Source organism: Alligator mississippiensis, chromosome 4 (assembly GCF_030867095.1).
Source record: "Alligator mississippiensis isolate rAllMis1 chromosome 4, rAllMis1, whole genome shotgun sequence".
In the NCBI taxonomy this organism is placed as follows: Eukaryota; Metazoa; Chordata; order Crocodylia; family Alligatoridae; genus Alligator; species Alligator mississippiensis.
The window spans coordinates 171133612-171159411 of record NC_081827.1 but is presented as its reverse complement, the minus strand read 5'-3'; the positions used below and the strand labels follow the sequence as shown (position 1 = coordinate 171159411).

General features: G+C 44.3%; 1 protein-coding gene across 1 annotated transcript; it reads right to left on the bottom strand.

The window, feature by feature from the left end:
* Positions 1 to 217: 217 nt before the first annotated feature.
* FZD7 (frizzled class receptor 7) lies at positions 218 to 2390 on the bottom strand. Its single transcript, XM_006273509.4, has one exon. It carries the CDS (start codon positions 1956 to 1958, stop codon positions 297 to 299), a length of 1662 nt encoding a protein of 553 aa, XP_006273571.2. The 5' UTR covers positions 1959 to 2390; the 3' UTR covers positions 218 to 296.
* Between the last annotated feature and the right edge of the window lie 23410 nt (positions 2391 to 25800).

Genomic DNA, 25800 nt, shown 5'->3' with positions numbered 1-25800 from the left:
CGAGCAGGCGTCCAGCTGCCAGGGGATCGCTCTGCCGGGCTGGGCTGGGGATCGGCCAGGAGAGGAAAGCCGGCCCGGCCGCCGCCCCCCTCGGGAGATCCGGCTTCACCTCCCGCCCAGGCAGGGCTGCCCGGGAATAAAACAATGCAGGGAGCCTGGAAGGGCACTTAGTCCGTAAGGCCGGGCCTGAGCCCCCGCGCCGGGCGCCACCAGGGCTTCCCGGGGCGCCCGCAGGGCAGGGCAGGGCAGGGCAGGGCAGGGCAGGGGGCAAGGGAGGGAGGGAGGCAGGCTTGCCCTCATACCGCCGTCTCCCCTTGGCTGCCGCTGCTGAGCCGGTGGTAGAAGCGCCGCCAGGACTGCAGGGTCTTGCCGGACCAGATCCAGAAGCCGGTGGTGATGCCCACGATCATGGTCATGAGGTACTTGATCATGAAGACGGTGAAGTCGGGGCTGGCGGGCGCCACGTGGCCGGGGCAAGGCACGGCGTAGGTCTTGCAGGTCTGCAGCAGCCAGGTGCGCTCCCAGGCGGGGCGGAAAGCCTGCTCGTAGAAGTAGCAGGCCAGCACGATGGTGGCGGGCACGGTGTAGAGCACGCTGAAGACGCCGATGCGCACCATGAGCTTCTCCAGCTTCTCGGTCTTGGTGCCGCCGTGCTTCATGATGGTGCGGATGCGGAAGAGCGACACGAAGCCGGCCAGCAGGAAGGACGTGCCGATGAAGAGGTAGACGAAGAGCGGCGCCAGCACGAAGCCGCGCAGCGAGTCCACGCTGTAGAGCCCCACGTAGCACACGCCGCTCAGCAGGTCGCCGTCCACCTGCCCCATGGCCAGGATGGTGATGGTCTTGACGGCCGGCACGGCCCAGGCCGCCAGGTGGAAGTACTGCGAGTTGGCCTCGATGGCCTCGTGGCCCCACTTCATGCCGGCCGCCAGGAACCAGGTGAGCGACAGCACGACCCACCAGATGGAGCTGGCCATGCCGAAGAAGTAGAGGATCATGAAGAGGATGGTGCAGCCCTCCTTCTTGGTGCCCTGCGCCACGGTGCGGTAGGCGTCCTCGGCGAAGCGCTCCGCGCAGGCCGCGCGCTCCTGCAGCACGAAGCCGGCCACGTGCGCCACGGCCACCATGAAGTAGCAGCCGGCCAGGAAGATGATGGGCCGCTCGGGGTAGCTGAAGCGCCGCATGTCCACCAGGTAGGTGAGCACGGTGAAGAGCGTGGAGGCGCAGCACAGCACGGACCACACGCCCACCCAGAGGCGGGCGAAGCGCACCTCGGCCTCCTTGAAGTACATCAGCCCGTCGGGCCGGCCCGGCTCGCACGGCGCCCCGCAGTCGCGCTCGCCCAGGAAGCGGTAGCCCAGGTAGGGCGGCACTTTGAGCTGCCGCGGGCACGAGAAGGCGAAGCCGGCGGCGGGCGGCGGCGTGGCCGGGGCCGGCGGGGAGCCGGCGGCGGCGGGCGGGAGCCCCGTGGCGCCCGCCCGGCCGCCCCCGCCGCCGGCCTCCGACGTGTTCTGGCCCACGCAGATCTCGCCCGCGCCGTGCACCGGGAAGTGCTCGCAGCGCAGCCGCTCGGGCCACTGAAAGCCGAACTTGTTCATGAGCGCCTCGCAGCCCTGGCGCGCCCGCTCGCACAGGCTGCGGCACGGCGGGATGGCCTGCTCCAGCACCGTGCACACGGGCGCGTACATGGAGCACAGGAAGAACTTGAGCTCGGGCGAGCACTGCACCTTGACCAGCGGGTAGAACTGGTGCACCTCCAACCCCGCGTCCTCCTGGCTCGTGTGGCCCAGCAGGTTGGGCAGGATGGTCTGGTTGTAGGCGATGTCCGTACACAGCGGGATGGAGATGGGCTGGCAGAACCCGTGGTCCGGCACCGAGATGCCCTTCTCGCCGTGGTACTGCTGCGCCGCCGGCACGGCCAGCAGGGCGCCCAGCAGGGCGGCCAGGCCCCGCCACATCCTCAGCGTCGCGGCGGGGCCGGGGCCGGGGCCGGGGCGGGCGCGGCCTCGGCTCCCCCCGCCGCCAGCGCGGGGCGCGGGGCCGGCGCGCTGCGGGTCAGCGCTCACGTCCTCCCGCCCCAGGCAGCGGGGGCAGCAAAAGTTCCCGGGGACGTCACCGCCGCGGGGAGGAAAGGCACGAACCCGGCAGAGTCTCCGCGCGGCGGCTCCGCTCCCGCCGAGCCCGGCCTGCGGGCAGCCGTCTCTTCCGCCCGGGGGCTCCAGTAACTTTTACAATCCGGCGGCGGCGCGGCGCAGCGCGGCGAGGAGCGGACGGCCGCCGCGTGTCTGCCCCCTCTCCCGGCGATAGCGACAGCTCCGGCCCGAGCTGGGCGCACAAAAGATACACACGGCTCCGTCTGCCGCCCCGCCCCGCCGGGCCCCATTCACAAACCGCGCGGCGGGCGGGGCCCCGCGGCCCAGCCCCCGCCAATCGCGTCCCGTGTTGTCCCCGCAGCGCTGCAGCGGATTGGTGGTCGCAGGGGGAGGGGGGAGGGCAGGGCTAGAGGAGGGGGCTGGGTTGCGATCAGAGGAAAAGTTGAGGAAAAGTTTTCCCCGGATCTGATGAGCGGCGGCGCGCAACTGCGCACCCGGCTGCGCGGGGGGGCCTTGCGCGGAAAGCTTTCTCTCTCCGCTCCCCAGAAACACCCTTCCTGCGAGCGCCGGGGGTGCGGGGCTTTCGGCGAGCTCCTTCTTGCAGCTGTGGAGCTGCGAAATGAAATAGGAAAAAGACGTCCTCTGGGAGCAGGATTCCGAGGCTGCCCTCAGAGTAAAGTACCATTCATTGGACAATTCATTATATATATATTAATGCTGCTGGATAAATTATCTTGCCACAAAAGAACTGAACTTCACGCTGTAATAGCAACTCCAATCCACACTTATAAAACACAAGGCGGCTTTTTAAATAGGAGCAAAGATTACTCCATAAATGAGCAGGGGGTGTTGAGTTCTATTTTAATGATCCTGGGCATTTATATATATCAAAGGGATATATCATTTATATCCCCTTATATCAAAGGCATAGATAGATATAGATACATATCGAGATATGTATGTGTATATATATATATTGGGCCACTAGAACACACACACACACACACACACACATACATATATATATATATAACACCCAGGATCATTAAAATAGAAATCAGTGGTGTTGATTTCAGGGGGTGTTGATTTCTATATCTATTTGTATATATACCTTGATATATATATCAAGGGTGAGTATGTGTGTGTGTGTGTGTACCCCCTAAAATCAACACTGTCATGAAGAGGTAGACAAAGATGTTTATATATATATATGTATCCCTTGATGTTTATATATAAATGCCCAGGATCATTAAAACAGAAATCAACAGCCCCTGCTCATTTGCAGAGTAATCTTTGCTAGGATTTTAAAAGCCACCTTGTGTTTTATAAGTGTGGGATTGGAGTTGCTGTTACAGCATGAAGGTTAAGTTCTTCTGTGGTGTGGCAGAAGAAGTGAATTTATCCAGCAGCTTTAATTTTAAGACAGATTAAGTTGGTTTCTAAATGCTCCGCTCTTGTTATGTATCGCTCAAAAATGGAAAAGCCCAGTCAGTCCTGACAAAGTCTTCCCCACGCCTGCCTTGTATGGTGAGAACAGCATATAAAGCCCCAGGATCTTTAAGGAAAGTAAAAGTTTCTCTATGGAGAAGTTTAGCTTGCCCTTCAGAAAAAGGGTCCAGTGACTTAGAGCATGGGTATTATTAGAGGGCCAAGGGAAGCTGAATACTTGCAAAATTACTCTAAATGTGTGAACATCAAGGGATAGGTTATTACTTCTACATCCATACTTGTGTTTTGAGGTGTGCTGCCTTAGTAACAGTTGCTGGAGATACCCTACCCCTAATGGGCCCAAGAATAGTCTTGTCTTTGCACTTTGAGAACCATTGTATGAATAAAGGGCAGGAAGAGTGCTGCAAGTGACCTAGCCACACTCTGGTAGGATTTGAACACTCCTCAGACCCTGCAGTTCAACCTATCACTTATTTTCCTAAAGGGAATGTGTCTGGTATAAATCCATCAACCTTGATTATTTTATTCTGGATTTATATATGATTACGGTAGCAGAAGTTGTCTCAAGTGGCTCAGATAATAACATTTTGACTGCCACTGGATGGACAGGATGCACTTTTTAGGAGAGGTGGTCCTTTGCCTTTTCCCTCACCTTCTACACAGGCTTAAGAGAAGTTACAATATAGCCCAGCATTGGTGAGGTAATAAGGAGTTTACCTTTATTACATTATATAAGAAAATTAGATACTGTAATAAATGGACATTCAAATAGGGATTTGTTTGTCCAAAAATGTTTGGTTTTTTAAATATGGTGCTGTCAAAAACACATATGTGGCAAAATTGTTTGTTTCATTATTGTAAGAACTATTTCTGGAAAAGAAATCAGTTTTTCCTGTGTTATAGAAGTTTGGGATCATCCCAAATAACTTGAATTCTTTAATTTGGTATAGTTACTTTCCTGGATTACTTATTTTCATAAATCACTGACCAAGCATGGTATTTCAGTATCCTTAATTTAAATTTATTCCCATAACAAAACTTTCCTACAGACTTTCCTATGGCATCATTTGCTCCTTGACTATAACTGTTATTTTTTCTTCTTCTGTCCCATCTTTATCCCAATCCATGAGCTACTCAATCACTTTAAAAAAAAAAAAAACAACTTTCCCTAAAACCTTCTTTTTCTCTTTGGCTTATTTGACTGACTTCCTTTGCAAAGCATTTGATGACAGTCACTGTGAAGAATGCTGTATAAAAAGAAATGTTTCACTACCAATAAATGACAATGCACAGAAAGAAGCTAACTGCAGACTTCCTGCCCCCTGCTTTGCCCACTCTGATTTCTGGACATGAGAAATCGGGGATTCACAGCTGGTGAAATCATTTTGCAAAAGATCCTCTTTTTGTAAAGAAAATGGTTTCAGGCTTTATGGAAAATGTGACAGAAACCAATGATAGTGAACAGCTTCAGAACAGAAATGGACACTTGGTGCTTGAGTGTTAGCATTCTGCCTAGATATGCAAGTCATATGGCAGTTACATCATGGACTAATGTGAAGGTCCTGCTGTACTTTCGAACAGCAGGACAATTTAAAGATCTGGGGTCCATGAATCACTAGGGCAGGAAGCTGTAGAATCCATTGAATTCAATGAAACACCACGCATTAACACCACAGCTGAATTTTATCCAAAGTATTTCTTTTCACATTGAATTCTTGTCAGTTTGCTTGCGATGTAAATTTACAGTTTTTAAAAAAATATTGTAACACTTTTATAAGCTTAAGGGTGGTTTTGGAGGGGTGAGAGAAATGGAAAACAGGAGGCTTAAACCATGACTTGCTGATTGGACCCTTAGATCCTCTTTGCTTAACAGATGTACTTATTAGGCCGCCGCTTCTCACTGTCATGAACTTTGAGAGTTGATGAGGCAACTGATGTTTTGCATAGGAGTCATACAACATTACTGTTATATAGGTTTTACATGTAGGTGCAGACATACCATATTGAAAGCCACTTCAGAATTCAGTACTAAAGTGCCGGAGCTAAGAGAGAAGAAGGAAGGAAAACTGGGGTATAAGTCAGGAAGACAAGAGATCTAAATTATTCCATGAGAAGAGATGAAAAAAGAGCAAGCTTATCATGTGGAAAGATACTGAAAGGCTGTTCAAGAACGTGTGACAGGATATCCTGTGTCCTTAAGACTGAGGAGAGAAGTCTTGAAGGCATGCTACCCCTTTTCAAAGCTTCCCCCCCCTGCAAACACAGATCCTCAGAATGAAGGAAACTACTATTGAGGGAGAAGAATTGGTCTCAGGATGGCAATTTTATTTAGGGAGAAGCCAGGCTGACAGCTGTGTCTGAGGCTCAGTACCAGAGTTTGGAAGTATGGGTAGTTTGAGGCTAGCTGGCTTCACATCCCCACCGCTCAGCCAGAGAGAATCTTATATAGCATAGTCCTAGAGGTGACTGCTATCTGTCCTACACGAATCCTCAGGACAGAAATTTATTACCCTACACTACCTTCTGAGAGGTCTCTGGAGAAACAGAACAAAGCTACCAAAGGAGAGAGCCTTCTCCACCCCCACCATGGGCATATATCAACAGCACTCATGATACATAGCATCAAAGGCAGATGATTGATCCAACTCCTTTAACCAGGGCATCTAATCATTTTCCAGAACCAGGAGGACTGGTCAATCAAAGCGACAAATACCATTTTTCTTCATTCTCAACAAGTCAAGTTTCAAGGAACTCATTATTCAGTTCCTTCTCCACCGTGTTAGCTTTCGCCATCCATGGAAAATGAAGATCTAGAACAAATGGTGGTATGTGGTTACCCCAGCACATTTAGAACCTTATTAAGTGATGTTGGCTGAAACTGAAGTGAGGAAGACTTAGTATCTGCCCTGCCAGACAGTCTACTTTCAGTGATACAGATAGCTCAATCCAAATTCACTAGTTTTAATTTGCAAAATAGCTAACATTGCTTCACAAATGGAGGTATTCTCATTAGCAGCTGAACACAGGCAGCTAGTATTAGCCAAATAACCAACTGCTGAGAACACGTTGCTGAAAAAAACTTTACAGATGCTGAGAAACTGGCCTTTGCTTGATGCAAAAATACAGAAAACCTTTTGGTACAATCATTCATTCAGTGCTCTGTCTTCCCGCTCTGATTTTATGTGCTGTTGTTCAGCCATAAAACCTCAAATCAAAGGAAATATTGATTGGCCCACGACACAAGAATAATTTTCAATCATCTCATCTTTAATGTTAGTGCAGATACAAATATGTGGCCAGTATTGCAATGTGGTCTTTTTATTGTGTGCTAAGGCCTCTGTAAACACTGTAGTTTCCCTTTTGTTGTCTCCTATCCCCTCTGATGCAAAACTCTTCATGCAGGAAAAAACCCCCAACTTGTCTCTCAGTACTTACTTTGGATGCCTCAGGGTGAATGTTCTTAAGATTATCTGGTTCAGGATTTTCAGTCATCATTGCCATTTAAGATAACAAAGACCTCTATTTCCTCACTCTCCATTCACAGTTTGGCAGAAACTTGCTACTATTCAGTGGCTCCCATTGTTCTTATTGCTATTTGTCTTTCCAAAGCCTCCAATTTATCTAGCTGAATTAAGTACTGATTTAGTAAAATAAAATAAATTCCATGACATTTTAACCTTAACATTTCTGAAGCATTTTTTGTGCATTTATACATGGTCATTCATACTATAGAGCAGGGACAACTTGCAATACCCAAATGTAAAACCTACCAACACATCACCACCCCCACAATTACTATACCACACAACAGAACCATAAACATTTCTGGATCTTACAGCTGCACCTCCAGAAATGTAATATATCTCATCCAATGCACCAAATGCCCAGATGGAAAATATATAGGAGAGACCAAACCACAACTGTGCACCAAAATGAACACACACTGGAAGTCTATCAAAGACAAGAATATCCAGTTACCTATACAATCATATTTCTCACAAGAAAACCACTCTCTCTCCAATATCTCAGTTCTAATACTTGATGGGAATTTACAAAATACTTTTCACAGATGAGCCTATGAACTTCACTTTATCAATCTACTGGATACAAAAAATAATGGACTAAATATAGAAATTGGATATATGACATATTACAACCTGCCTAACATCTGACTCCTCAGGTATCTCTTTTTTGCCCCTGCCCCAACCCGTCTCTCACCCACTGACCACTGACTCCTCAATTTACATCTTCACTGACTGGCTTTTTTGCATGCATATCAGCCTCTGGCTTCTTTATTATTCATTCCATCCAGGAAGAGTACATACCAACTGCAGATGCTTCCTCAGCTTGATGAAGGGTATTTATACCTGAAAGCTTGCAAAGAAGAATTTTTCCAACTATTCAAGTTGGTCTAATAAAAGATATCAGATTTACCCAAAGGACCTCGTCCGCCAAAGCTTTTTTTTTATAAGATGCCTTGAGCATGTGGTGATGGTATGTATGCCTACTTAGTATAACACTTTACATAAATAAAGTATGTATGACTATAATATTTATTTCCATGTATATTAGTCTTGATATATTAATCCAAGTCAGTTACTGTTTGTGGTCCCAGTGAGGCCTAGCTTTCATGTAGTGATCCAGGAGAGCATGCTGCTTCATAGAGGGGGAAAAGGATGTAGAAAAGGCCATGTCCCTACTCCTGCCTGCCCCCCAAGGAACTTGATTTGAAATTAGATTAAAGACATGACAAACTGAATGATAAAGAGCATATGGGGAGGACACAGGTGACAAAAGGATGAGGATGCTTGTAGAGTGGATGTGGTTTCCTGTAATTAAATAGTACAGTGCAGCCTGCATCATGGATTTATAAAATATGTTTTAGCCCATGGAATAATACCTTGAAGGATGCAGGGGAAGCTCCATTGCCTCAAAGTTCACAATGAAAGTGGACAAAAACATAGCAAGGGGAACAGCTCTGTGCTAGGGAAGAGATGGATTAGCTGGCTTCATATTTCATTCATCCTTGCAATATGGGCATAAAAATCCCTGAATTTGATATACCTATTCTCGTTCAGTAGTTCAGTGAAAAAGTAAACACAAACTGCATTTAACACTAGAGCAACATTTTGGGTGCCTCTAGTTTTAACATAAATTTAATCTGTTTAATAATTAATCCATTTTTTAAGCTACAATGCCTTTGATATCAAATAACATATAGAAGGTGTGGTCTATTTCCTTGTCTGTGTGCCTTATTGATCACTATATATATGTTCTCTATTGTCTATGGCCTCAGTGAGCATCCTGTTTAGGTCTAGCTGGGCCATGATGTGATGCAGGAATGGCATTCAGAGCCTGTGTAAAAAATGGTGTTCATGACTGCAATTTCCTTTTCATCAAAAGGGAACCTTTCTGTCTGAAAATCCTAATGGTACTTTCACACACAGCTTCCCATCTGCCTCTTTCAGTCACAGGAGGTGTCGCAGGCATGGTAACGCTTCCTTGTGGTAACGCTTCCTTGGCTGGACAGGCACCAGCCTTTCTCATACACTCCCTTGGTTCAGACTCAGGTGCTCCCCCTTCCCAGAAATGGAACCTCATGATCTGGCTTCTGCAGGCTCTAAGGCCAGTGCCCCCCACCCCCGACCCTGATCCACTGAAATTGCTTATGCAGATGTTTTACTGGAGCTCTAGCTGGACTTGTCGCCCCTCTGATCTCCCATTCACTTTTTCAGCGACATTTAATAACATGTATTTTACCAAGATTTCTAGTACAATTACTTTTTACTTCAGATTACCCAAAAATGCACAGTTCCAGATAAAAACAACAAAGCACTTATATATCACTTCCCTGCCTCCCTTCCCTCAATTCTCAGAATGTTCTTCAGAAATCAAGTCAGTGTCATTTTGGGGTTCTAGTGTCTGTTTCTAAGACTCTTGGTCCTGCTGTCATATGTCCCTCTGCCTTCAAAAGCTGAGCCTTTGTTCCACCTGTGGCTCCTTCCTCCAAGTTCCTCAGGCTTTGTGGCTGAAGACTTAGTGCCAACACCTGATCTCTTCATTCTGCTTTGAAATAAATTCTGTTCCTTCAGACCCCAGTTTCCTGCAGAGAATTTGGAAACAGCTAGGTCATGATGCTTACAGACTTGAAAAAAAAATTAAGCACTTCACTTTCAGCTCAGTGTGCCCTGTCACCAAGCGCAGCACATGCCCAATAGAGGAATTGCATCAGTTTGACCTAACTTGCCAGTGTATGTATAGCTCATGCACTTCAGCAGGGGTGTTGGTTGTAGCCATGTTGGTCTAAGGACATAGGCAGACAAGGTTCTTTGTGTGAATCTGATATCTTTAGTTGGAAAACAATTGTTTTCCAGCTATTTAAGTTGGTCTAATAAAAGATATCAGATTCACCCAAAGAACCTTGTCTGCCTATGCACTTCAGCAGGGCTTTTTGGTGCTTTTATCTAAGAGCTGATTCAGTTATTAATTAAAAGCACCAAAAAGCCCCACTGTAGCACATAAGCTATACAGACACTGGGGAGCCAAGTCAAACAGATGCAGTTCCTCTTCCAGTAAAGTGGTTTGTTTTTTTTCCCCAGGTCTATCAGTGCCCATGATGTGATTGTCCTAAGGTATTTCCATTGAATGGGCAGATCATCAGTGCTTAATTACCCTCCATCATTCCTGTGTAGGAGGTATGCCACACGTCACTAACAACAATATTGTGAATTCCTCATGTAGTGGTACTCTAATTTCATAAATCAATCAGGATTTATAAGTGTAAATAGATTCCCCAAGCCATCACAGAAGGCATCACAGCAGTTAGTAGATGTTAAATTATCTCTCACTTTGCATGGTTCCTGAGCTAATGAAAACTTGAGTGATTGACTGATTTATATCATTCATCACATACCTGTTGGACTTTCATCTTATTCCTTGTTACTGTCAGTGACAGAAAAAAGGTGTATTTTCTTTCTCATTTGCTGAATTAAGTAGACTATGTAAGTACTAGACTGCAGACACTTTAGCAAGAGGATAGATGAAATGATATGATGTTGATATTGGGGGGGGGGGGGGGGGGGGGCTGGGAAATAGCACCAACCTTATTGTGCACTAGTATTGGCAGATTCTACAGTGACCAGTGCATTAGAAATCTCTAGATACATATGTCAGGAGGTAGAAAGTAGTTTAGATTTTATTAATAAAGGGCACTAGACACTTTTTTGTTCCATGTTTATATATACTCCCAGTCTCAGTGAACATTAGTTTTCAGCATTTATTATTCTCATTTGTTTGGTAGTCTATTTTAAATCCTAGGAATAAGGTTCTTTTTAATGCGCAGAATAAAGGCATCAACCTGTTCCTTTTTAGTCAGACACTTATACAATGGGAGCAGGACTGGATTTGTCATGAATCATAGAACCCCTCTTCCCTTAAAAGCAGAATTGTATTTGAGTTCAGTGCTCCTATCTGCATGGGCAAAATAATCAGGATTTGATCCTAATAAAAAGATAGGAAAGATCATCTAGTCCCCCGCTTTACTTGTTCCACTGTTTTATCTTGTCCAGTTTTAGAAGCCCTCAGTAGTGGGGCTGCCACCATTTCCACCAAGATGTTTTTCTACAGTCTAAAGATCACCCTGTTAGAGGGCTCTGCCTGATAGTCAAACAAACGATTTCCCTTTGCTTGATTAAAACTTACCAGAAATGCTTGGTTTCCAAAGCCTAGAAAAGTAGCATATATTGTTACTTGATACAGAATTAGCCAGATGTTTTTTAAGGAACTAAGGCATTCTTAAGCTTTTGTTTACTAAATAATCTCTCTCCTCTCCTCAATCCTTAAATTACGAATTGCTGCTACCCTTCCCTGTTTGAGATTAAAACATCCTTAAACAACTATAGTTCCGAAAATTGCAGTAGAAAGAAAACAAATATTTTAATTACTTTTATTTTCCCTCTTCCTGATCAGCTCATCTTTATTTTGGGAAATTAACCTTTGAACTTCACAATCAAGAACAATTAAAGTATTTACTAAATAAACAGATGTCTCACCCTTACATTGATGTATGCCATGCCCCAAAGATGTAACTGCAAAGGGGATCTTCTGTGTTATGGATCTCCCTTCTGTGCAAATAGGGAAGAGGATTGTCTACCACTTCAGGTGCAGTTTTTTTGTATTTATGTTTTTTGTATCCTTCTATCCTGGGATTTTTCTTCTTTAATAGAAGTCCAAGGACAATTGTGATAGGGGGTCCATTGCAATAGGGTTTCAAGGAAATCATTTTGCCATGGACATGAAGGCTGTTGGAGCACACTACTGACCCAAGAAATATGTAGGTGCCATGCAGGAGCTCACTACTTCTTTGTGGATTCTCCTGGAACTGTATCTATAGGGTTTGTGGATAGCAGGAGGGGATCCTGTTTCCTAGAATGATTGAGGAAAAACTCCACAAAGGCTTGCATTTTCATGGGGATTCCATCCTTTAGACCCTTTCCATGGGATTTGCTGCAGGCCAAAGATCCTGGTCCTTTGTGATCAATTTTCAAGAGTCCTTATCTGCAATGTAGAATATTGGGATTATGTTAAGGAGACACCTGTCTGATCAAAAAATGGAATTTGACACAGATGGATGAATCATTGGGATGAGTTAAAGACAGAAGGAGAAAATTACTATTTTCTCCTGGTAGAACAATGGAACTGGCAGAACAATGGAAAATGCCTTTTCTTTAATAAGTCATTGCTTAAACATCACTCATCTCAGTCAGTCTATGTTGACTCCACTCCTTTAGAACTGCCAATGATGAGTCTTGAAGTCATTAAACTGATTTCCCTGGGAGGGACCAAAAGCAACATCTTAAGTAATCTTTTTCCTCTACATTGACTCTGGTGGGAATGAGGGCCCATTTTCTTAATTATATGTTCACTAATATATTTAGTGCTCTCCTCCCTCTCTTTCCCCAGCTCAGCCACCAGGGAGTTTCTGATATGTTACTGGAAAGCTGCAGAGGATTATTTAAATGCCACATACTCTGCTTGGAATGGAGAGCCATGCAGCTTTTCCTGTTTAATACTTTTTGAAATTATTTATGGGCCACATTTCTCGCCTATATAGAAGGTACCTTTCAAGGCTCCTGTGAGTGGTTAAAGAAATAGATTTTTGAACTGAGCAATAATTAGAAGCATATGGAGCAATGGAGTGCATCACAGAACAAGAAAGAAATCCCATTTTGGTATGGAAACACTGCTATCTGAAAAAGATTTCAGCTGTATGTAAAATTCACTCACACAGACTAAAATGAAATAACATGTCTGTTTTGCACCTATTAAAGCCAGAACGTTTGGAATCATGGCAGAAATTCTGTTCTTGACTCAACCTAATAGGGCTTGGCATTTACAATCTGTAATCTTTGAGATACTGTGGCTCTACTGTACCTTGAAGTAGAGCCACAATCCTTACTATGCTTGAAAACAATGGGTTGAGAAATTACAAAGGAATTCAGACTTGGCAGTAACATGTACATATGTGTGTGTGTGAGAGAGAGGGCACATGTGAGAGTGTGTGTGTGTGTTTAATCAGTTTCTCTCAATCTCTCTCTCTCTATATTATAGAATTAGTATACAAAGTCTGTTAGGAGAAGTATATGATTTAGGACTTTTCAGCTCCTTAGGATCTACTGTCCAAGGGCTCAATCCAGTGAAGTGCCACCTACATGCCCTCAGTTCCCTGTTACTCATGGGGGTGTTAAGTGTGCCTTGATGTGATAACCTGTTATGTTATTGACTTGTAAAAGTTCTTACACCATCTCCTGCTCATTGTATTCACCATAGTAGTCCCTTTGAATTCAAAGATAACTGAGAATTCTTAGCATCTCAAAGGAGGTTCTCAAGATCTTATAAAATCAAATCCTAAATCTGGATTTCTGGCTTCTTTTATTCACACAAGTATAGCAGTATCATTATAATGGGTTTGCTGTGGAAATTCTATACAAATGTCTTGGACCATGTCTGCAGGTAAATAAACAGAGTTATGGCCTCTGGACTTTTAAATATAATTCACTGACTTGACATCTACTTCAGTTCATCATAGGAAGCTGTACTTGGCAATTTTTAAAGCCACAGTTTGTTTAGCTGCTGTATAGGTAGTGTGGTAAAGCTATGGATTTAATAAATTCATTGATTTTTCCTTTTCTAAGCACACAAATCTATGCTATCAAATAGTGGGGCTTCAATTTTCAGTTCAAATGAAGAGAATGTGTTTTAAAATTATAGGTGTATATTGTATAACATATATATGAAATCACTAACCTTTCAACAGTGTCTAAAATGTTCAAAACTTGCACTTCTCAATATTTTTTTACACAATTACTTGGTTTTTTGTCCACCCCAAAGGTAATATCTCCAAGAAAAAACAGATTATGATGATTCAATGTAGGGAATAGTAGTGGCTCTATACTGATGTGCAACTGCAAACCCTTATAAAATGTTCAGCTGTTTTGCTTTCAAAACATACTGCTTGCAACCACGCTCTCTCTGGTTGTTATCTCATAGGAATATTGTAAGCTAAGATGAGACTGGTCTAGTCAGCGCTTTTGAGAAGAGTGGTCCCAGGAAAGTCCAGGGTGGCATAGGAATTAGTGTGATAAACCAGTAGGTAGCACACTTATGTCTGACCACATAGCCCAGCATATTTTTATGGGTATGTGTGGTGAAATGTCTTTTAGAGCAGATGTAAAATGGATATAATAACAGCTGGTGGCAGTTTTTGCAAAAGCAGGGGCATTAACCATAGTGTCTTGGCAAAATTTTGCTTATTTTTTTGTGAGAAGGTAAGGCAGGGTTGTATCTTAAAGACTAATTTTTTTCTATGGTGCCTGTTTCAGGGGCAGGCGAATGTTGCAGTGGTAAAGATAAATATTGTAATTAGATATAAGGAAACTAGAAAAAGCAAGAATGAAGAATAAAGCAATACCATTATATACAAGGTAAATGTTTCTTAGATTGCATCTGTATCTGCAGCTAGAAGGGGTAAATCCAGAGGGGATACAGTGGCGTGGCCCAGCCTTCCTGTTGGATCACACCACTGGAGCAGCAACCAGGGACATTTTAAAGTCCCCAGAGCAGGTAAGATTCCTCCCCTACTCTTACCTGCATGCCCAGTGGCACATCCCTTCTCTTCCCATTACCCCACTCACTGTTGCTTCTGTCCCCAGTGTCCCTGGCTGACCTAAGGACAGCGGATGCTCCAGAGCTGCTCCTGTCCTGTTCCAGTCATGTTTGTGGAAGGTCTGGGCTCAACTAGGGACAGTGGCAGCAGCAAGCAGTTTCCCCCTCCCTGCCTGATCCCCCGGGGTGTTCTCCACCAGCCCAGGAGCAGGCACTGGGAGTGGGAATCCTCCCGCTGCCATTGCTGCTGTCCCCAACTAAGCCTGCTTCCCTACTCAGCCCTGCTAGCCTGAAGCAGGATCAGCTCTGAAGTCACCCCCCTTCCCTCCCTCAAACAGCTGGAGGCAGCAGGGATAGCAGAAGCAGTGGGTGGGGAAGGGTGGAATACAGGGGGAATGGAGGGGGTAAGGGAGCGGGGGTGGGCTGGGTTCTTACCTGCCTCAGGAGGACTTTAAAAAAGTCCCCAGCTGCCACTTCTGCAGCACAGTCTGTCTGCCCCTGGAAGCAGGGGTACAGCCATCCCACAGAATTGGTTGCTGATCTTACAGCCCCCTTTACAAAATCCTGGGTCCACCCATGATGGCAAGTGCTAATTCTGTATATCTTCTTGTTTCTGTCAGACATGGACTTCCCTCAGTCACTGACTTCATTGCCACATCAGGTTTTTGACAGTAGTCCATAATGTGTTTCAATCTGGTTTTAGTTTAAATTGAACCAGAAAGCCTGACCTTATGTTCTATATCAATATAGCACTATTGGCTCCAGCACACAGAGTCAATAAGCATCTTATGGATGCATTATAGGTTCATAGATTATAAGGCTGGAAGGGACCTCGGAAGATCATTGGGTCCAGCCCCTTGCATCACGCAGCAAAGACAACTGGGTTCAGGTGACCCCAGCAAGGTCCAGTCTCCTCTTGAAGATTTCCAGGGTAGACAATTTTACCACCTCTGGAGGGAGTTTATTCCACAGTCTGGACACCCTAGTTGTGAAGTAGTTTTTCCTAATGTTGAGCCTAAAATGGTCTTCCAGGAGTTTGTGACCATTACTCCTAGTTTTCTTCAAGGATGCCCTGGTGAACAGTTGTTCACTGAGCCCTTGTTGTATGCCTCTGATGTCGCGGTAAGCTACTACCAAGTCCCTTTTCAGCCTCGTTTTTTTCAGGCTGAAGAGTTCCAGATCCCTCAGCCTTTCTTTGTATGGCTTGCCACGCAAGTCTCTGATCATACAGGTGGCCCTTCTCTGGACTCTCTCAAGCTTTACCATGTCCTTGTCGAAGTGCAGCGCCCAGAACTGGATGCAGTAGGCCAGCTGCAGTCTCACCAATGCCAGGTAGAGTGAGAGAATCACTTCTTTAGTTTTGCTGGAAATGCATCGATTGATGCATGCCAGGGTATTGTTAGCTCTACTGGCTACAGCGTCGCACTGCCAGCTCATGTTCATACTGTGGTCTGTTATTACCCCCACGTCCCTTTCATTCGTGGTGCTGGTCAGGTTGACGTTGCCAAGCCTGTAGGTGTTCAGGGGATTGTTTGTCCTCAGGTGGAGCACTTTACATTTCTCAACGTTGAACTTCATCTGGTTCCGGTCCGCCCAACTTGCAAGCCTGTCTAGATCCACCTGTATCTGCAGCCTATCTTCAAGCATCATCACGCTTCCCCATAACTTGGTGTCGTCCATGAACTTGGTCAGTGAGCTCTTCCCCCTCACATCCAAATCATTGATGAAGATGTTGAATAGCACTGGACCAAGTACCAACCCCTGTGGGACACCACTGGCCACTTCCCGCCAGATGACACAGCTCTGTTCATTAGAACTCTCTGGGTCCTATCCTGCAGCCAGTTTCCTATCCACTTGACTGTCCCACAGTTAAGCCTACAGTCTTCCAATTTTCTCACAAGAACATCGTGGGATACCAGATTGAAAGCTTTTTGGAAGTCAAGGTATATAATGTCAACCTCCTCTCTCTTATTCAGGTGGCGAGTCACCTGATCATAAAAGGAGATGAGGTTGGTAAGACAAGACCTGCCCACAACAAAGCCATGCTGGCTGTCATTTAGAATCCTGCCTTCCACATAGACTCCTTAATGATTTTTTCCCGGATTTTCCCTGGGATTGAAATTAGGTTAATTGGCCTATAGTTACCCAGGTCCTCTCTCCTCCCCTTCTTGAAGATGGGCACAGCATTGGCCCTCTTCCAGTCCTTGGGGACCTCCCCAGAGCACCACAAGTTTTGGAAGAGCTTCGCCTGGGGTTCCATGATGACTTCGGCCAGCTCCTTCAGCACTCTCAGGTGAAGTTCATCCAGTCCTGCTGATTTATATACATCCAATTTCTTTAACTGATCGCACACCAGTTCTATGGTAATTGTAGGAAGGTGGTCATTTGAACCTCGCTCATTCTCTACCCTAGCTGGTGTGATTTTCCCCTTGGCCAGGTGAAAGACCAAAGCAAAGTAGTCATTCAGGAGTTACGTTTTCTCCTGAGTGCCAATAACTAGCTGTCCTGAGTTGTTGAGCAATGGCCCCACCCTCCCATTCATTTTCCTCCCATTCCCTACATACCTAAAGAAGGACTTGTTGTCCTTGATTCCCATTGCTAATTTTAGTTCAGTCACCACCTTAGCTTTTCTAATCTGATCCCTACAAGTGCAGGCCATTGCTATACGGTCCTCCTTGGGGGCTGTCCCTAGCTTCCATTGAGTATACAACTCTTTCTTCTTTCTTAAGAGGACCATGATTTCCCTGTTTAGCCAAGAGGGCTTCCCAGCCCTTTTGCTACATTTCCTCCACATGGGGATGAACTTCCTTTGTGTTTCGAGGATTGTGTCCTTTAGGAACAACCACTCTTCATGCATTCCTTTCACCTTAGGTCCCTGGTCCCTCAGCACATTCCCTACTAGTGACTTGAGCTTGTTGAAATTTTAATTTTTGAAGTCCAAAACTTCAAGCCTGCTGTCCGATTTGCCTTGCGATGGACCATGAATGTAATAGTTTCATGGTCACTATCGCCCAGGCTGCCCTCTATGTTTAAGTCAGTCACCAGGTCATCTCCTTTGGCCAAGACCAAGTCTAGAAGAGCGTTACCTCTGGTTGGACCATGCACCTCCTGAGTCAGGAAAAGCTCTTCGATGCGGGTCAGGAAGGAATGTGACCGATCCAACTTGGCCAAGCGTTCCTCCCAAGAGATGTCTGGATAATTGAAGTTGTCCATGACGACCATGTTCCAAGCCTGCACAGCCTCTGTTAGTTCTTGGGTAAACTGTAGATCAAGTTCCTTGCCATGGTTTGGTGGTCTGTAGTATACACATACAGTTAGATCTCTCTTGCTGTGCGCCCCCCACCCTCCCGCAGCAGCTTGACCCAGAGGGTTTCCAAGCCATTCATCTTCGGAGCCAATGTTGGCCTCCAAGGAGGTGTACTGCTCCTTCACATAGAGAGCTACATCTCCACCTTTTTTCCCTACTTGGTACCTTCTCTGCCTGACATAGTCCTTTATGGCTATGCTCCAATCATGTAAGGAGTCCCACCAGGTCTCTGTAATCCTTATGAAATTGTAATTAATTTTATTTAGGTGCCAGTATGGTGCTTACCTGCTTGGTGCTTTTGTAGACATAGCAATAAAGACATTTACTGCCCAGCAGATCTTGTTCATGCACTAGGTCTTATTCATTAATTTGTGGCCTATTGAGGTCAGTAAGTTTTGCATGAGTAATGTCTTGAGGATTCAGTCCTAAGGTATTACACAGGCACCAAGAGTTATTGCTTTATAACTAATCCAAGCAACTGAGTAATAATTTATTACTAATAACTAGTCATTAGCCTCCACATTTATTCAACAAACTTTCAGAGTAAGGCTCTTTTAAGTATTTTCCAAAGCCATTATTGTTATAGCATCTAAATGCCAAAGATGCGAAGAGGAAAATATATGTTTAGAAGAGACAGGGCCTGATTCTTTAATCAGTTCTCAGATACTAGGTGCATGAAGAGCAGGGTGATGGGAATGCTGGAGACACTGAGCCGTATTCTGAATGTAGACTGGTTTTATGTAAGTGAAATTCAACTGACTTCAATGGAGTTATTCCAGATTTTACACCAGCGCAAGTCAACTGAGCATCAAGACAGTTTATATAAAATATGATGCTAATGTTACTGTTTTGGTATCAGTGGTGTTCCTTTTCACATGGGGAAATATCTATGTAAAATATCCAAGGTATTTCATTTTTACCACATTTGACATAGACCCAGTTATTCCCTCTTCACTCTGTTTTTATCATTATCAGTTCTAAAACATGTTGTTTACTGAAAACCCATTGGGGGGAATTCCATTTTCAACAAATACATTTTTTCAAACATTACATCAAAGGCAATTTTGATAATTTCTGTAAAGTTTTATGTAAAATGTCATAGAAAAAAACTAACATGGAAAATGCAGGTAGCATCTACAATGTTTAATGCAAAATATTTTTTAGAAAACTTTTTTTCATGAAAAATGCAGGCCAATTCTGTTCCAATTTGTGCTAGTGTGATTAAGAGGAGAATCAGATTTATTTTAAAAACAAAATAAACAATTGAAACAAGTGCCTTTCTTCACAAGTCAGAAACTGGACCAAAGCAGGGTGAATCTAAATTGAACAATCATGGCACATATCAAGCTTTGCTTGCCTTTAGTACGAGTTAGTTGCCTGCAGTAATATCACAGCTGCATAATCAGGCCTGTGGAGATCATTTTGTCAGAGCAGCAGTGGTGCAGCAGTGGGGGGATTCTGTAAGCACCAACAATGAATTCCCTTCACTTTTCCAGTGGAGGGCCTGAGTAGAGGAAATGCAAAGCCTTTTTTTCCTCCCCTCTCTATTGAGGTTTTTAAGGAGGAGATGAAAAGCAGTCTGCAGTAAAGGAGCCAGGTTGACACCTGTATCTGTGACAGCTCGGGCAAGGGAAATAGTAGGAAAGACTTTCCTGGCAGCAATTTGAAACTATACTCCTTCCTGACTTGGAAGCTTTGACTGATGCTTTAGCTTTGCACAGCCATATGGTTGAACATCTTGAAGGGGCAACAAAGAGGTGCTGGTGCCAAAGCTGGGAACGGAAATCAAGTCATTATCAGAAACCAGATCTGTGACAGGGAGAAGCTATTAATTCATGGTTTTCCTTTGTGTTTTAATGTCCTGCCTTTCTATGATCAGAACTCAGAGGGACACTGGACAGAAGGTTAAATTCTTCCTTGCAGTTAGAAAGAGTCCTTGTTGAACAGCGGTTAAAAGGAATAATTTTCTTGGTACTTACTGGACCGCAAGGTGTGTTCTATTCAGATGGGCCACTAAATAATGCAAAAAGGGAATGAAGGGCTCCAGGACTCACAGGGGCTTTTTACCATCCTGTTTTCATTCACTAAGAGACAAAATTTGGCTTTGTCACAAACCTGGACATTGTTCTTGCCTAATAAGAGAGACCATGTAATACCAAACAATGTCTATAACATCTGCTTTTCCTGGAATTCAAACCCAGAGGGAGCAGAGAATTGTCTTCTTTAGGCCTCTGTCAGCGTCGTTGAATGATTAACATAATACAACATCAGGCCCATCAAGATAAGAATTCTACGTGCCACAATGGATTCTCTCTTACCCTTTCATTACTTGGTATGTTACAATTGTTTCCAGCAGAGAAGAGTTTGTATATGAGTGGATATGCTAGTAGTGTTGGATTCAGCTCCCTGCATGGTTACGTGGATGGGCTCCAGGGACAGAGATACACTTGCCTTTAATAAGCTCCTCACACCACATTAAAGATAAAAGGAGAAGGGAAATATTTATATTCTGACAAAGCAGCTCTTCCCTTCAGGCTCTTGTTTTATTTATTAGCTTGCTCTGTCCCTCTTTTGTGGTTTTTCTCTCAGTTACAGTGTCTGTAACTTCCCTCTCTTTCTCTTTAATTCACCAATTTTTGTCCCTGAGTGACAATGGCAGTGAAACTTAACAATTGTTGTCAAAGGGATATCATTCAGATTGTGTGTATAATTCCCAGTTGATAAAAACAAACCTTTCTCCCATCTGTGTTTTTAACACATAACACTGATTTACAGCATTTAAATAACTGAATATATCACAACTGGCTTATCCTGATCACTTCAAATGAAGATGTAGGAATATAGTAAGCTATTTTTTTAAGAGTACACAGCAAGTCAGCTGCCTGGATATCCTCCCACATCTGTAAAGGCAACAGTAACCACCATCATTCTTCTCTGAGGAAGCCCTTACTGAGGCATGACACAGCTACACTGAGACCTTTCTAACCTCATTCATCAAACACTTCCTTTCCTCTGAGAAACTATCTCAGGGGATCATTCATTTCTTCCAACTAGTATGCCCAAGTGAAAGGAATCATGAGCACATTTTTTGTGTCTGAAACCAACTCCTTGTAATTGACACAAAGATTAAATAAGATATAAGAAATGTAGAAATATATGTTATTTTATTTCTATTCTGTTTTATACATTTGTATATTCATAATTTGTATATTATATAGAAGTATGTACATGCAATCTAGCCAGTCAGAATGCCCACAGTAGAATGTTGATTGATTTCAGTATCCATGTTAACAACAGTATATTCAAAATTAAGAACAATACTAATATGTCTTCCAGCACCTACGCTTGAAATAACTTCCTTTTTGACCATATTAAAAACACTGCATACAAATTCAAAAGGATTGCCCAGAAATGTAGTTTACAAATATTATTATTGCTACTGAATTGCAAAATATCGGTAGAAAAATAGTGTTTGTATTGCCATTTAAGTGCATTTAGTACAAAGGGATGAACAAATTCGATCTAGCTCTCACACAGAAGATCCCATTTTGTCATTCGTCTTCCCAAATAAAAAAGCTATTGCTCCGTTTCTGCCCTCTGATCAGGAAGCCAAGCAAATATTTTAATTGATTATTCTACCTCCCACCAGTAGCATAACTAAGTGGGGTGACTAGGACAGCAGCCCAAGGTGCTGCCTGTGTAAGGGGCGGGGGGCACAGAAATATCCATGACTGCAGCAGTGGCTAACCATGCCACTATGATCAGCACCATGCCAGCATGGCTGCCCAGGCACACCTCTGCCTCCCAGATCATTTAATGAAGCCATTTTAGGGAAATGCATATCTTCTTTTTCATTTCATTATTCCTTTTGCTTTATCTTAACAAATCATGGCTTCATTTACGGATTTGCAGAGGTATGGAACAGCCACAAATTCCATTGCCGTACCTGGAACTTAAACAGTCAGTCCTTACTTAAACAGAATGGGGTCCTCCTTCCTTTGTGACACAGGTGATAAAAGTCCTTCCCCTTCAAAATACTAAATACATAGATCTCTTCCCCAAAGCACAATTTATGAGTTAACGTGACTTTTGCTGCTGCTTGCCATGATTCAGTGGAGCTTCACTGGAGCAAAAATATTGTTCCAGGGTTGGAGAGGTGCGAATTCTATTGCAACAAGTGCTGGCCTCCAGTGCAAGCCTGCTGCTCTCCCAGCAGGTGACTATGGCACCTTTGGCAGAAAACTAAGAGCTCATCTACATTATGGGTTTTTGCCTGGCATGGCAACAGTGCTGCAAACTCCCTATTGAGATTAACTGCAGCCGTGTAAAGTGAGACTTAATCCTAGTGTGAGGATGCAGCACATCTGCATGAGACATTTAGGCCAGGACCGTAGAGACATTACATTTTACCGATATAAGGAAACCAGTTTATACCTGTTAACAGAATGGAAGTTCAGTACATACAGCCTGATTTAAAAATGCCAGAACCTGGTCTAAGATTTACCATCCCTCCCCCAGCAGAGGGTGGGTGTGTGCTCTATTCAGTACCGATCTAAGCTACACCAGAAAACCACATAACTTAGATTGATTCCACCTAGGGCTTTTTGAATTCCTGTACCTAGTCTTATAAGTAGCACAGCTACATAGGCAGAGGAGCCCACTACAGATAAGCCATACTGGCAGTATGCTATCTCTCATCCTTATCAGTGGCTCCCTGCCAGCTTGACTCCAACAGTATTCCACTGCCTTTCAGGGCTGTAGTTGCACAATCGTTTCCTGTACTTCATGCATATGAGCATCCCATCAGTTTTCCCACTACAGATTAGTTTTGCTGTAACTTCAGAACTACTGGCAGAAGTACAGTAAAGACTAAGGGTACTCAATCCCTAGCCCCCAGGCCATGTCATTTGTCCTGCAACCATCCCCTAGGGTCCAAAAATTTGGCAGCGAGGGAGTGGTGGCTATTCCCTGCATGCTAGATAGAGGGTGCAGGGGCCAGCTGAAGTGGTGTTGGGCTCAATTCAGGTGCGCACAAGCCAGCCAAGGTGGCATGGGCAAGATCTGGCCTGCAGACCAGCTCTGCACCACTCATCCTGCCCATCAGACCAAAAGGTTGAGCACCACAGATTTGAGCTTAAAGTGAGCAGTAGGAAAACACTTACAGTAACAGCTGATTTATATTAGTGTTCTTATCTAATAGAACTGAGTCAAAGTGAACAGGGGGTTTTCTCCAGCCCTCTGTATGTCTACCAGCTTTGGTCGCTCTCAGCTCTATGCAAGGGTACCCTTGGACAAAAAAAATATTCTTCTGATCCAAAACAGAAATAGCAGAAGCTCTTCTGCTCTACTTCTGGTAAGTGTCCTGTAGCAAGGCTTGGAGGCCCCAAAAATGCATGTGAACTCCCCCTTGGAGCAATTCCTGAGAATGAGGCACCTGGCCATTGATAAAATAGGGAAACTGCCTGTGCACAAAGCAAGTCTGGTAGATAAAAGGCTTCAAGTAGAAGTGTCCCTTTAACTGTTTAATTTTATTGTAATGAAGGTGTGTGACTGTACCATGCACATATTCAGGTTACTTCTAGCCTCCTGCTACAGATCAAAGAAGGTTGCTTGAGTTAGGGTCCATACAAAGACCTCAGGACTCAAAGGTCCAGATTCTACTCTATCTATGAAGTGCCTAAATGTGATCCTATTTTACCTGGCTTAAATCCCAGAAAAACTGTTAATGCAGAAGGTTGGTGAGTCCTCCTCCTCATTGTTTTTTTGTGACTTAGCGTTAAAGTTAAGTTGACAGCCTGTTATAAAAATAGATGCATTGGCAGTTTTTCAGATTTGAGGTGGGCGGAATAGGATCATACTCAGGCACCTAGTAGATGGTGCAGGATTTAGCCCAAGGTGTTTTGCAAGGGATGGTTATTCAAGTCAGCAAGGTGAAAGGGAGCTGCAAGACCCAGGAAGGTTTTATGTGAATTCTGGTAAATTTTTGCTCTTATATAGTGCTATATAAACACTTGTGGCCATGCTGACTGTTCAACAGGGCAAATGGCTTTGAATAGCTGGCTTATGGGTGCTTATGTTAACAGCCTGGGTAACAATGAGCACGTCTACACATGCATTAATGTACCGTAATTATGGCACATTAATTTTAGTACCTGTAATAATAGGTACTAACAATGCGTTGTAACTGGTGCTACTGAGCAGTAGCACTGGCACACATCTTTTACTAATTCTACTGTGCATTAGCACAGCTTTCGCCGTGACGTGCTAATGCGCAGTAGAATTAAACTACTGAACTTTTAATGATTAATGTAGATGTACCCACTGACTATTACATGTGTGATCTGTCTGGGCCTTTCTCAAAAAAAATTAAAAATGGGTATATCATATAGTTACATATTCAACAGGTGACAGGTCTCATTGGGCATGTCTACATGTGTTGCTATGGCAACATTGTTACTTCACCATGATTTAGTACTTCCTTTTGGAAGTACTAAATCATGGTGCAGTAACAGCCTGTACTGTGCTGTACACACAGCACATGGTTATTTTTAACAGCTACTTTGCTGTTGTGGTGCGCTATGCCAGGGGAGCGTGTTGCTACGACAAAGTACCTGCTGGTCATGTGCAGATGCCCACCAGTGCTATGTTGCCATAGCACTTTGCTATGTCACTGTAGCATCACATGTAGATGTGCCTATTGTATAATATAAGAATCTTTATGAAATATTTGGAATGACAAGCATCAAAATACACTTGAAATGTTAATGGCGATAGGAAGTGTCCAGAAATCTGAAGTTCAGCATGTAGTTTGTGAATGGAAATCATATTGCTAAGTGTTACCAATAAGTAATCATATATATTTTCCTCTAAAAAATATTCTGAGATGCTTTTCAGACATGCCTTTCCTGATAGAGCTGCCAAAATGCTGATTGATACATTTTCTTGCACAGGTCAGCAAGATTGGAAAATATGTCTGAAGTGTTGTGGGACTCATCACTTCATCAGATCATTTTCTCCAGTACTAATAAGGTACATCCTTTTGATACACTGCACATAATAATTTTAACTACACGGCTGCTGAATATGTCTGACTTGGGTCAGTCCTTGTTTAGAACTGCCTTTTTTCCTCTGTTCTTCCTTTTATTTTTGCCTAATTACTTGTTCTTCTCCTATTATGCTTAAGGGCAACCAACATGGGTTCATTAGAGGCAGGTCTTGTCAGACCAACCTGGTTGCCTTCTACAACCAGGTTACAAAATCATTGGATGTAGGTGTCGTGGTGGACATAGTCTTTCTGGACTTTAGGAAGGCCTTCAACACTGTCTCTCATCCCATTCTCATTAAAAATTTAGGCGACTGTGGTGTCAGTGCCTACACAGTCAGATGGGTCACAAATTGGCTGGAGGGCTGCACCCAGAGAGTGGTGGGTCATTTTTCACCTGGAGAGAGGTGGGCAGTGGGGTTCCCCAGGGCTCAGTCCTCAGGCCCACACTGTTCAACATCTTTATCAGTGCCTTGGACGAGGGGGTGAAAAGCACCTTGTTCAAATTTTCAGATGACACTAAGATGTGGGGAGAAGTGGGCATGCTAGAAGGGAGGAATAGGCTGCAATCGGACCTAGACAGGTTACAGGGGTGCGCGAATGAGAATAGGATGGGTTTCAGTACTGACAAGCGCAAGGTACTGCACCTGGGGAGGAAGAACCAGCAGCATACCTACAGGCTGGGGAACTCCCTTCTTGTCAGCACAGAGGCAGAAAAGGATCTTGGAGTCACTACTGATTCCAAG